The sequence below is a fragment of the Nannobrachium achirus genome (genome assembly GCF_963921795.1).
Source record: "Nannobrachium achirus genome assembly, chromosome: 24".
Lineage (NCBI taxonomy): Eukaryota > Metazoa > Chordata > Actinopteri > Myctophiformes > Myctophidae > Nannobrachium > Nannobrachium achirus.
The window spans coordinates 39,566,355-39,580,092 of NC_137831.1; the positions used below are offsets into that span (position 1 = coordinate 39,566,355).

Below are 13,738 nucleotides of genomic sequence, written 5' to 3' on the forward strand. Positions count from 1 at the left end.
TAACGTTGCCGACAGACAGCAGCTGCAAAACCAGTCCAGACTGTTACCAAACATCACGTCGGTCGTCGGGTCAAGAAATTCTGTGGTTCTACATATTTTGGCTAAAAATGTTTCGGTTTAGAACCACCTCCATGTGGCGCGCGGCCCCAACGGGAGCAGAATTGGAGCGGAGAGCGGGTCGGCATATAAATAACGTAGAGAGGAACTATGCATGTCGACGGATCTACCGTACGTACTCTCTCACCCAAAAACATACACAAAATCAAGCATAATTATGTAACTATAAGCAGCCCTTAAAAGGGGCAGGGGCTCAAGCCCCCTTTGATGTCTATGTGTGCACGTGCCTGCTAATAGGGATCATTGTTATGCATTAGGTAACGAAAGTGTAATGCTGGCAGTCAGGCATATACAGTACAGTCCTATTCTCGGCCTAGCACATTCGAACCCATCCATTTAAGAGCTGGGAGCTATATCCCCCCCCCCCCCCCCCCCCCTCCCAGGGGAAAAGGGGACGTGGCAATGAGAGGAGCGACAATGGGAAGGAGCTTAAATAAGCCGCCAAATTCGTCAGCTGCTTAACACCCTCACGGTTACATAACCAGCATGGTGGTATGCGTGCGTAGGAATCTGCCCGACTGATCGAGCTTAGCTCACAGGCTACGCATTATTTGAGCGTCACACATTCCCACCCTGCATGTAGGGGGAAAGTGTTCACTCGACAGCTTACCGTCAGTGGTGTGAAGTAACAAAGTACATTTACTTAAGTAATGTACAGTACTTAAGTACATTTTTTAGTTATTTGTACTTGACTTTACCAATTTCCAGGACTTTTACTTCTACTCCACCTCATCTCGGATCCAAATATTGTGCTTTTACTTATTACTTATTATTATAAAACATGAATCCACTTGTAGCCCTATTTTATATGTAGGATATTTGAAAATAGCAGATCTACAAGCTCACAACGTGTTGCATCGTGACGCGTTGTGAGCTTGTAGATCTGCTATGATGCGACGCGTTGTGAGCTTGTAGATCTGCTATTTTCAAACATGTTGTACTTTTACTTTTGTTACTTTAAGTACATTTTAATGCCAACACTTTCATACTTTTACTTAAGTACATTTTGAATTCCGGATTTTTACTTGTAACGGAGTACATCTACATTGCAGTATTGATACTTTTCATTAAGTACAAAATGTGAGTACTTTTTCCACCACTGCTTACCGTGACATTTTCCAATGACATTTTTGATCAAATACCATATGTCACCGCCCAGTAATGCTCGAGAGATCCTCTTGATTCCCTATACATTAATAGCTTACATACTGTGCTGCTCTTAACACGCGGGCGAGATTACATTCGGTATAAATCCATGCAAGAGCAGCACGGGCCCATCTGTCCTTTGATGGTGCAATAAACTCTCTAGTCTTCTTGGCACGTGCGTGAGTTTCTGCAGGTACACGGCATATAGTAGACTAAGTAGAGAGAACATGCTGCATCAAAAACAAACAAACAAATAAATATATAAAGGCACCACCGCACCAATGGCATTCACATTCACAGTGTTTACACAATTTCATTTCAACCGTGGTTTGTTAAGAGACACCCAGAGAAAAACGAAACTGCCACACAAACCAAGTGGACATGAACTGTGTGCGTGAGATTGCATTTTCTGGGGCAACCGGTAGCGGACATTTTATGTAGTTTTCAAAACTGTGCTCTCAGGGCATGCTGGAGATCTGTGTTGCATGCAGGGGCGTCACAAGGGGGGGGGGGGAGTGGGACTGAGTTACTAGGGCCCATTGTGGAGGGGCATTCATTTGCGACCGTCAGGGAGCAGTTTACTATGAAAACCTCCACCGGCCGTCCGTCCGTCCGTCCGTCACACGTCACACGTCACACCTTTGCCCTGCTCATATCTCCGCATCAGTATGACATCACACCACATGTGTACACAAACCTTTGTGTACGTTGCTGTGGCAACAGTCTGTTGTTGCTGGTTTGTTAGTGTACGTTAGCAACCACCTTAGCAACCATGGTTTTACCCTAGCAACCAACTGTTTACCCTAGCAACCAACTGTTTACCATAGCAACCATGTTTTTTTACCCTAGCAACCAACTGTTTACCATAGCAACCAGATACGCAGAGCAGGGATCTCCATATATGGGCATAAACAGGTGACATCACACTGATGTCAGATACTCAGAGCAGGGATTTCTCCATAATATATGGGCATAAAAGGGATTCTGTTAGGGATCTCCATATATGGGCATAAAAGGGATTCTGTTAGGGATCTCCATATATGGGCATACAAGGGATTCTGTTAGGGATCTCCATATATTGGCATAAAAGGGATTCTGTTAGGGATCTCCATATATGGGCATAAAAGGGATTCTGTTAGGGATCTCCATATATGGGCATAAAAGGGATTCTGTTAGGGATCTCCATATATGGGCATAAAAGGGATTCTGTTAGGGATCTCCATATATGGGCATAAAAGGGATTCTGTTAGCTGTTAGTGATCTCCATATATGGGCATAAAAGGGATGCTGTTAGGGATCTCCATATATGGGCATAAAAGGGATTCTGTTAGGGATCTCCATATATGGGCATGAAAGGGATTCTGTTAGGGATCTCCATATATGGGCATAAAAGGGATGGTATCCCAGATGATGCCCTGTTAGGAGATCCACACTAACAGAATCCATATATGGTCCTACCGACAGCTGCTATAAGCCAACCCTGGCGATAAGGTCTGAGTCGAAGAAATGCTTCTTTCCTGGCAAGAATTGCCCCTTTATACTGTAGGGCTCGTTTGTGTATTGTATGACATCACGCCACATCATCGGCTGAGGACTGTGTGATGTCATCATATCTCCATATATGGAGACATAAGTTGCTCATGCCCAAATATGGGCTGGTGAGGTCAGACTTAGTGTGATGCGTAGGTTATCTCCATATATGGAGATTCAACTTCAATGAGTAACCATGGCAAACTGTCAACTGCCCGTATGTCTTGATAATTGGTAAAACAAACTTTTGGCCTATTTGTGGAGATAAGCGACCAACGGTCGCTTATCTCCCGATTAGGGAGTCTTACTGGTTATTTTATACTTTAGCTATTGAAAAATAGCAGATATACAAGCTCACAACGCGGCACCGAGTGCCGCGCAGCAAGCTTGTAGATCTTCTATTGCTCATGTGTGCAAATCTATGAATATATGTATTTTTTTAAGCAAACATTTGTAACTAAAATTTTGCTTCTGGGGGGTCCCTGGAACTAAATATTTTGAGATGGGGGTCTGTGGCCAAATACAAAGACTTTTCACGATTTAAAAAAATAGCAGATCTACAAGCTCGCGCTGTGCCAAAAAACCACAACCACCAATATTTACAAGCGACTATATAGAAAATGTTACTACACTGCTCTCCACCCTCAGCTTCCTGTCTCTCTATTACCTATTATCTAAAGCAAAAACTACCTGAAAAGATCACCCATTTGGACTGCGAGCGAGCTCAGCAGTAATAAAACAAACCAATAAGCTAGGGGTTCCCAAACTTTTTTGTCTCAGGGCACCCCTGGGCCCATAAATATTTTTTTAATCTGAGGCACCCCTACATTATAATTTTCACTCCCAGCACCTTATATTTATAGCATATCGTCGTTGTCAGGTGGAAACCTTGTATGTCCAAAACCGCTCGTTTTGTATTTATCATCTATAAAATGTACTAAACTAGTGAAAACAGCAGATCCACAAGCACACAACGCCTCGCCATCGTGAGGTGCTGTGTGCTTGTAGATCGGCTGTTTTCACTAGTTTTGTGCGACGGTCTTGTATGATGAAGCAGGGCAAAAGACACGAGGAGATACGAGGTTTCTGCCCGACAGTGACGATATTTTAGTGATTATGTTATGAGGAAAACGTTGAGATAATAGCCATTTTGGTTAGAACTGACTGAAAATAACTTTGTACTTCAAGTTTAAAATTATACTAAATGGTATTTTTTCAAGTGTCCAAATAAATTCCAAATGATCCCCGTCACCCACTTTGAAAACCCCTGCAATAAGCGGTATAGGTATGCTGTACGTACGAGTACATGGTGAGCTTCTGCAGGTCGTTGTTCTTGTTGATGGGGTAGTGGTGGCCCAGGTGCAGCAGCTTCTCCAGGGCCTCGTAGATGAAGATGATGCAGATGAGGGCGGCGAACGCCTCCTCCGTGAAGCGCGTGATGTAGCACACCAGCGAGCTGGCGTCCGTCGCCACCAGCAGGAGGCAGAAGAAGGCCGTCCAGAGGCCGATGCAGGCCCTCAGCGAGAGGTAGGACAGGCCGTAGTCCCTGTGGTGGAGGAGGGAGGACATAGTGTGGTTGCTTAACCTCTTTGGTGCCAACCCAGAGTTTCCCGAGTTTGGGTCGTTTTTGAAAAAAATTGATATATATTTTTCAAAAAAAATAAAATTGTATTAGGCATGATCGCGAAATTGCATGTTTAACCCCCATAACAAACCCCATCTTTCAAACATGGCAGCCATGTTTGTTAAACATAATACAGTTTAAGTGTATAGAAGATATGGGCACATTTCTAAAGTGACAATTTAAGGACTTTTTAATACCTCTAAAATGACAAATGAAACATTGGACAAATAGCAGATCTACATGCTCACAACGCCTCGCAAAGCGAGGCGTTGTGAACATGTAGATCTGCTATTTTCACAGTAGAACCGTGTTGTACAAAATGTAATGCCTCAACTCTTAGTGCTCGTCAGGGTGGAGGGGTCCCCAGTTAAAATATGATTATTTTGGGTATCGCGGCCTGAAAAGGTTGAGAACCACTGATCTACAGACTCACGAGTCACATCATGCCACTTTGTGAGCCACTTTGTGAGCCACTTTGTGAGCTACTTAGCGACAGTGTTGCACTGCAGCGTCTAAGGTGAAGCGGCACAAAGAGGCAGACGACGTACTTGCAGAACTTGAAGAGGATCTTCTCAAACACCAGCACCGGTCCCGTGCTGCCCAGGATGGTCAGAGGCTGCCCGGCAAACAGGGAGTAGGCTATGCCCGTCATGGATGCCCCGAAGAGAGACTCAATAGCACTCTGGAAAGAAAAACAAAACATTTTTTTAACACACGCATAGGGCTGTCACAATTATTACATAATCGTCTAATTGCAATTATTTGACATAATCGCGATTATAATCGCAATTATTTGTCATAATCGTCATAATCGTTTCCATGTTGAAAATGTTTCATATATATCTTTTTAAAGTAAAAAATTGTCGAAATAGCAGATCCACAAGCTCACAATGTGTCGCGACGCGTTGTGAGCTTGTAGATCTGCTATTTCCACTATCAATGTTCTTTTTTAAGAATAAAGGTTGTCAAATATGTCAGTAATTTCTTTGTATATTTAGGTTAAATGTTATACTGTATCTACCATGTGCAACTTCAAAGCCTAAAAGCCAAACAGAAATATAATTTTCAATGACAAAAACACAATTAATCGTTAATCGCAATTATTTGAGTGACAATTAATCGTCATGTAAAATGTCATAATCGTGACAGCCCTACACACGCATGATTGAACCTGTCATTTTGACCTTTTTTGAGATTTAGAAATGGAATTAGATTGCTCAGGAAACACTCAAAAAATGTATTTCATATTTACAAAACATCTCAAATGGTAGAAAAAAAACAAGACTTGGCTTGTATGTTAAAAAGACATGAAAGGGAACATTTCTCAAACCACCTCAAAATCTCAAAATCAGGCTCAGTCATGCGAGTGTTCAGGTGTCTAAAATGGTTATTTCTTTGTTATATTCACAAGGTGTCTTGATATGCGATGTTGCGGCTGATTTCATTTGACATGCTGGGAAATAATTCAACAGTACAACATTTCTCTCTGTCTTCCTCTGTGCCTCCTTTGGTCATTAATAAATGATACATTTTATGTACAAGTACATCTGATTTCCGAGAACAATTCAGTTTATATTGCTCAAGTGCCATGGTTCTCAAACGTTTTAATTTCCCAGGACCCCCAAATGTACAAATGGAACATTGCGGGTCCATTTGATTCCATTTGTACACTTTGAGAGTTACAGACCTGTACGGGTCGATTTGGAAGGCTAGCTAGAGAATGGAATACAACCACCCTAAGGACTACAAACCATTGAGTGGCATCTAGAAAAAGAAACGCTGCTATATATACCATGTATATCGTCGTCCAAAACCGTTGTTTGCATTTATCATTTTAAAAATGATTTAAACTAGTGAAAACAGCCGATCTACAAGCACACAACGCCTCACGGTGTGAGGCGTTGTGTGCTTGTAGATCTGCTGTTTTCACTACTTTTGTGTGACGGCCTTGTATGATGAAGCAGGGCTTTACTTTGCGAAAGAACGTACAAATTTGAAACTTGGAGATACAAGGTTTCCACCCGACAATGACGATATATAACATGTATAACGATACAATGTGATTGCGACCGTAGGTGGCAGTTTACTATCAGAACCGTCACAGCTTGTCTGTCTGGACGTCCTGACACATCACTGTGACATCACAGGTGACATCACAGTGATGTCAGACACACAGATCAGGGATCTCCATATATGGGCTTAAACAGGTGACATCACATTGATGTCAGATACTCAGAGCAGGGAGCTCCATATATGGGCATAAAAGGGATTCTGTTAGGGATCTCCATATATGGGCTTTAAAGGGATTGTATCCCAGATGATGCCCTGTTAGGAGAACCACACTAACAGAATCCATATAGTCAAGACAGATGACGCGACTTTGCCCTTTAGGGAGAGGTTGCTTTTTGCCCTTAGGCTTCTTACTTATCCCCTTGCTTTATCCCCTCCAAATGTACAGTAGGCCCTATATGTTACTTTCCCCATTTCCAACTGTTTTCATTATATTTTTAAATTGGAATCCCCTCAAGGAACCATATGGCAGATTTCCTACTGAATCTGTGCATTGGGTTAGGGTTCCTCTGCAAACAAAGAAAGATTATGATATTCACCTGGCTTGTTCGTGATTTGAACAAATTGGCTGCACACATTTAACCCATTTAGTTAAGTTGTGAAAATGTGTGCAAATCTTTGAATATATGTATTTTTAAAGCAAACGTTTATAACTCAAATTTTGCTTCTGGGTGGTCCCTGGAACTAAATATTTTGAGATGCGGGTCCGTGGCCAAATAAATGTCATTTTGGGGGTCCTTCACATGAAAAGGTTTGAGAACCACTGATATAGTAAGTAGTATCTCAAGAACAGGCTAACTGAGCTCCATTTAAGTGAAAAGGACCTTTTCTTTGACGATGGCTGGCCAGATTGCTGGACATAGAAACATAGGTTTTTCAAAAAGTCTTAGAAGGATTCAAAAGACACTTATAGAATCGGGTCAAAATTCAAATTTTCCAGATTTTTCAAAAATAGCAGATCTACAAGCTCGCAGCGCGGCACTCGGTGCCGCGCTGTGAGCTTGTATATCTGCTGTTTTTCAATAGTTAAAGCATAAAATAATGATACGCAATAATGTGTAGCCGTTTTGAATGGGTTAATGTGTTAAAAAAGGAAAGGAAAACACAACAGCTTAAGAATTCACAGTGAGAGATATAAATGGGGTGCAATGTATGTGTGGAAACCATTCAACGCTCTGGATGGCGGATGTTAACCACAGAAGTTATTTTCTGCATAAATCGACAACACTATGGGGAGAAAATGGAAATGGTAAATGTTGCATTTATATAGCGCTTTTATCCAAGGCGCTTTACATAGATTGTGAATTACATTCACCCATTCTCGCACACATTCATACACCGGTGGCGGAGGAAACCATGCAAGGCACCAACCTACTCACCGGGAGCAACTGGGGGTTCAGAGTCTTGCCCAAGGACCCTTCGACATTAACTCAGGAGGAGCCCGGATTCGAACTGGGAACCCTTCGGGAACCCTTTGTGCTCTAATAACGGTTTCTCTACCCCTGAGCTATGCCGCCCCAAAAGCAAAAGAACTAAGGCAAAAGAACACATTCCTGACCCACCTACAGTTTCTAGGTCTACAAACTGTAACTCTGTACACTAGATAATAGATTTAGAAATAGAACATAGCTAAATTACATTAACTCAAGTACAATTTTGAGGTACTATTACTTTATTTGAGTATGTCCATTTATTATAATTTATGCTTATAATCCACTACATATCTCTAAGACAAATATCGTCACTGTCTGGTCAAAACCTCTTAACTCCATTTTTGAGGTTTCATAAATCAGGGCTATTGAACACCCTTTACATCTGAGTGTTGGTTAAAATAATATCGAACCAATGGAAAGTAGTAAAAAGTGCTTGGGACAAAACCTCCTAACTCCACACTTTCTGCCAAACCAGCTAACTCCACCTGTTTGGCCCGCTCTTCTTTTTTTCATAAATATGTGAAAGTAAAAAGTAGTAAAAAGCCCTTCGGTCAAAACCTCCTAACTCCACTTGAGCTCATTTTCCCAAAAATGAACATTTTGGAGTTGGGAGGTTTCGGCCCGACAGCAGAGATATATAATTTGAAAACATTTACTACTAGAATTAGCCTAATTCACGACCCGCCCACTCAGCATCCCACGGGTGCTGAAGTCCCGTTTTGAAGGGGTAAATCCTACCATAGCCTATGGAGTTGGCACAGAAATCGCAAATTTTATGCAATTTCCGAATAGTAAAGTATAAAATACGGCTAGCATGATCAAGAACACAAGATACTAAACGGCACAATGCACTATAATTTACTTTACTGTTAGAAATAATGATTTGTTGGCTTTAAGTCCAGTATAGTTTCCCCTTCTAAATTGAAGTCAGCACCCGGGGAAAACTGAGAAACGGAAGTAGGTGGGCGGGCCGTGAATTAGGCTAATAGGGATAGACAATATTTTAATATAGGATGTAAATACAAGTGTATTTCCCCCATGGGGAACAGAGCTAATAGCAGTGGGGGTGGCGATGGGAGCATACGGGTGCATACCAACAGACCAGGGACCCTGCACAGCAGAAGGATGAACAGAGACCGAGGTGTGCTTAAATACATTTGGACCAGTTGGTCAGCTGATCGTCACGTCAGTGTATTACGTATGGGTCTTGCATAACACTGTTGTAACAGCACATCCGTTTACACCCACATGCGTGATCCTCTGGAGTATATCTGCCTGAACCAGCTCACAAGCTAGTCATTTATTACTTATTGCTTACTGTAAATCGTTGTGGATTAAGAGTGTCTGCTAAACGCTTAACCCTGCAAGACCCAAATTAATTTCTACTTTCCAAAAAATTGTATTGTAGGAGTCCTAATCAGAGGAAAATGTAATGTTTAAAAAATAATAATGTTTTTGTAAGGTTTTATAGCCATAAATCATGAATCATAAATCATGCTCTAATTAGCATTTTGGGGATATTTTTCACAATAATAACATATGTACATGTTCTAGACATTCTAATGATCAAAGAAAAATAGTACAGGCATTTTACTTGTGTTTTTGTGAGGAATAGCTTCAGTGAAAAAGTGAGATGTTGTTCGTCCAGACTCTGGACTCCAGAGATCTTTAAGTGGTGTGAATGTCAGCCTCTGTGGGGGGTATTTATATGCAATATCGTGGCCAATGGCATTGTAATACTAATCAATAGGATTTAATGGTGATGTTAATGTGAAAAAAAGAACAGGAAAACTAATTATATATATCTTTTTTTAAATGATTTAAATTCTTTTGCCAACGCTGGGCCTTGCAGGGTTAACTGTAAACTGCATTTTGCAGATCTAGAGTACAAATCCAAATAATCATTAACCAATTATCCTATTTTATGATCTGCTATTCAAAAATGGCAGACCTACAAGCTCACAGCGTGTGACCCATCGTGACGCATTGTGAGCTTGGGCAGTAGATCTGCAAAGATTTTGGGGAAAAAAAATTAATAACGAGCACTTTAACTTTTTGTACTTTCAGTGTATTTTGATGCCATTCATACTTTTGGTTGTTACAGTAACAGAGCACTACATTGTGGGTAGTGCTTTTACATAAGTACTGTACGTAGTAAAAGAAAAGATCGGAGCACTCCTTCCAGGCTGCGCTGCAACAGGGAACAGACAGCAAAAAGGGGGGCTGCTGGCAATGAAAAGACCAACATAACTCCTAACAGAGGTGACCCGGCCGTGACAGCTGGTGAATCAGACACTTACCCAGGGGTGTGGCACCAAATTCTGGGCCCTGGGTACAAGGATTCAGTGCGGGACCCCCATGAATGTTCTTCATAGGGGGAGGGGGTTTAACCCATTTAGACTGGGAACATACAAGGGAATATACAAGCTCACAGCGTGGGGCACCGAGTGCCGCGCTGCAAGCTCGTAGATCTGCTATTTTTGAACAATCTTGAAAATTCGTGAAAAAGTCTTTGAATATTTCAAATCCTTCTGTTTCTATGTCAGTGGTTCTCAAACCCCCCCAAAGGACCCCACAAAATGGTATTTGACAACGGATCCCCATCTCAAAATATTTAGTTCCAGGGACCCCCCCCCCCCCCCCCCCCCCAGAAGCAAAATTGAGTTACAAATGTTCGTTAAAAATATATATATATATATATATATTCAAAGATTTGCACACATTTTCATGACTTTTCTAAAAAATAGCAGATCTACGAGCTTGTATATCTGCTATTTGTCAATAGTTAAAGCAAAAAACTATTAAAGGAGTAGTTCACCCCTAAAATGACATTTTTTCTATTGATTACTCATGTCATGGAGAGTAGAGTTCAATAATATTTTTTGTTTTTTGTCACATTCCTAAGACAAAAAATTGATTCGAGTAAATTTACCCCCATTGATTCCGGATGGGGACCCGTTTCGAAATGGGTCCCCATCCAGAACGAATGGGGGTAAATGTATTGTTATCACATTTTTGTCTTAGAAATGTGACAACAAACTAAAAATATTATTGAACTCTACTCTCCATGGCGTGACGAATCAATAGAAAAAAAGTCATTTTGGGGGTGAACTACTCCTTTAAGGCCCCTCCACCTTGGGCCCTAGGAACTCAGTCCCACTCCCCCCCCCCACCCCCCCCCCCCCCCACCCCCCTTGTGACGCCCCCGCCGGTGACAGCTGGTGAATCAGACTCTTACCACGCGTCCCTCGGTGGCCTCGCCCAGCAGGCCTCCGAAGGTGATGACAGGGGACATGCAGGCGCAGTAGAGGAACAGGAAGGAGGCCAGACACTGCAGGCTGATGGCGTCCGTGTAGTCGGACAGATAGTGGGGAGCCTTGCGCTTGATGTCCATTACCAGCCCGCCGCAAAACCTGGTAGGGAGAGGAATGGGATCAGTGTTGTTTTTGACAGCAAATTTTGATTTAGTTTTAGTCATAGTCTTTTGAATACAATGTCATTTAGTTTTAGTCATAATTTAGTCACCTGAAAAGTTTTAGTTTTAGTCTAATTTTAGTCAACTAAATATCATAAGATTTTAGGTGACTAAATTTACAGTTGATTTAGTCAACTGAAATGTATTTTGGCAGGCCTTGATGTCATCGTAATGACTGATTTTACACTTGGTTGGGTGCTGAAAATAGCCGATCTACAAGCTCACAACGCGTTGCAGCGCGATGCGCTGTGAGCTTGTAGATCTGCTATTTTCAGCACACAACACCTGAGAACAACCAAACATAAAATGACTCTCTTCTCCACTAGTCCCTCCCTAACGTTTTAGTCTAGTTTTTATTTTGTTGACGAAATTGTCAATATATTTAGTCTTAGTTTTAGTCATCACAGCTTACTTTTTATTTCGTTTTTAGTTTTCGTCGACAAACATTTTTGTCAGAGTTTTAGTCGATGAAATCAACACTGAATGGGATCTGTCATATTGTCGTTGTCGGGTGAAAACCGTCTATGTCCGAAACTCTTTGTTTTGCATTTATCATTTTGAAAATGATTTAAACTAGTGAAAACAGCCGATCTACAAGCACACAACGCCTCGCGGTGCGAGGCGTTGTGTGCTTGTAGATCGGTTGTTTTCACTACCTGTGCGACGGCCTTGTATGATGAAGCAGGGCTTTACTTCGCGAAAAAACGTACAGATTTGAAACTTGGAGATACGAGGTTTCTGCCCGACAGTGACGATATAAATATCCAGTGGTTCCCAAACCTTTTAGCTCGTGACCCAAAAGATAAATTAAGACGCTTTGTCTGGGACCCAAGCTAGTGAAACATTTTCACATGCAACCTCGCCCTTTAGGGAGAGTTCGCTTGTCGCCATGTCCTGTTAGATATGGGTTTAATATTGATGACATCAGGGATCTCCATATATGAGCATAAAAGGGATTCTGTTAGAGTGGTTCCCATGATATCACAACATACAATCCCTTCTATGCCCATACATGGAGATCCCTGTCTGAACCAGCCACACCACTGTGATGTCACCTGTTTATGCCCATATATGGAGATCCCTGAGTATCCGACATCACTGTGATGTCACCTGTGATGTCACAGTGATGTCTCAGGGGAACCACAGTGTCCGACACGGATACGGACAAGCTGTGACGGTTCTGACAGTAAACTGCGACCTACGGTCGAAATAAGACCAGATAAGGTCAAGAAATGGGCAGCACAGCAGTTAAGATACAGTTACAGGGCAGAGTCAGTACTGTAGATTCACACACAAAACACAGTAGAATCCTTAGTAATAATTTAACACCTGCAGTGTATGGAGTTAAATTATCACTCATGATGTTACTACGTACGTCATATGGTATACTGTATGCAGTGCACATGCCTTGCACGCACACACACACACACACACACACACACACACACACACACACACACACACACACACACACACACACACACACACACACACACACACACACACACACACACACACACACACACACACACACACACACACACACACACACACACACACACACACACACACACACACAGCAAGAATACACACAGAATACATGTTTACTATGTTTTCTATTGATTTCACCTCAGCAAACATGAAACGTGTGTGTGTGTGTGTGTGTGTGTGTGTGTGTGTGTGTGTGTGTGTGTGTGTGTGTGTGTGTGTGTGTGTGTGTGTGTGTGTGTGTGTGTGTGTGTGTTTGTGAATGCGTGTGTGCAAGCGTGTGAACTCCGCTGGTGGGCACATTCTCCTTGCCGCAGTGAATCCATGTCGGGCTAGCTAGAGGTGGTTGCTAGGGTTACGGCGGGAGGCGGAGACTCTGCTTTACTGTATGCTTATTTCAGAGCTCAGCGCAGGGACGTGCAGAGAATGTTAGAGAGGCAGGGGCTGACATTTCTAAAAGGGCCTTTTGGTGAAAATATTGAAAAGAACCGACCTCCAAGCTCACGTGTCCCGCTGCGACGCGTTGTGAGCTTGGAGGTCGGCTATTTTCAGTACTTGATACCACACTAAACTAAGCATAAAAAAGTCAATACTGGAGATGTGGCGTACGGCATGGATTTCTACACAGTGAGGGCAATTCTTTCGACATAAGATGCTGGATTCAAGTTGAGGAGAGTTTGGACAAAGGCAATTCTCTTGAATGCTGCCTTCACGTATGGCATGGAAAGAGGGGCATTTGCATGTCTTACACCATATTAAAAAACTGCATTCATGGTCTGGAGAGGGCACTTTTTACAGACGGATAAAAGGGGCAGGGGCTCAAGCCCCCTTTGATGTCCATGTGTGCACGTGCCT

The 13,738-nt window shown here is 42.2% G+C and overlaps 1 protein-coding gene across 3 annotated transcripts in view; it reads right to left on the reverse strand.

Moving 5' to 3' along the window:
• The window catches only part of LOC308280500 (sodium-driven chloride bicarbonate exchanger-like), a gene marked incomplete at both ends in the record, with an annotated part of 140,212 nt that overhangs the window by 19,186 nt on the left and 107,288 nt on the right, over positions 1-13,738 (reverse strand). For all 3 annotated transcript variants that reach the window (XM_080720786.1, XM_080720785.1, XM_080720784.1), the window contains 3 exons: positions 4,094-4,339; positions 4,966-5,099; positions 11,159-11,333. In XM_080720786.1, coding sequence (XP_080576912.1) covers positions 4,094-4,339; positions 4,966-5,099; positions 11,159-11,333 — 555 coding nt within the window. The remainder of the gene's footprint in view (positions 1-4,093; positions 4,340-4,965; positions 5,100-11,158; positions 11,334-13,738) is intronic.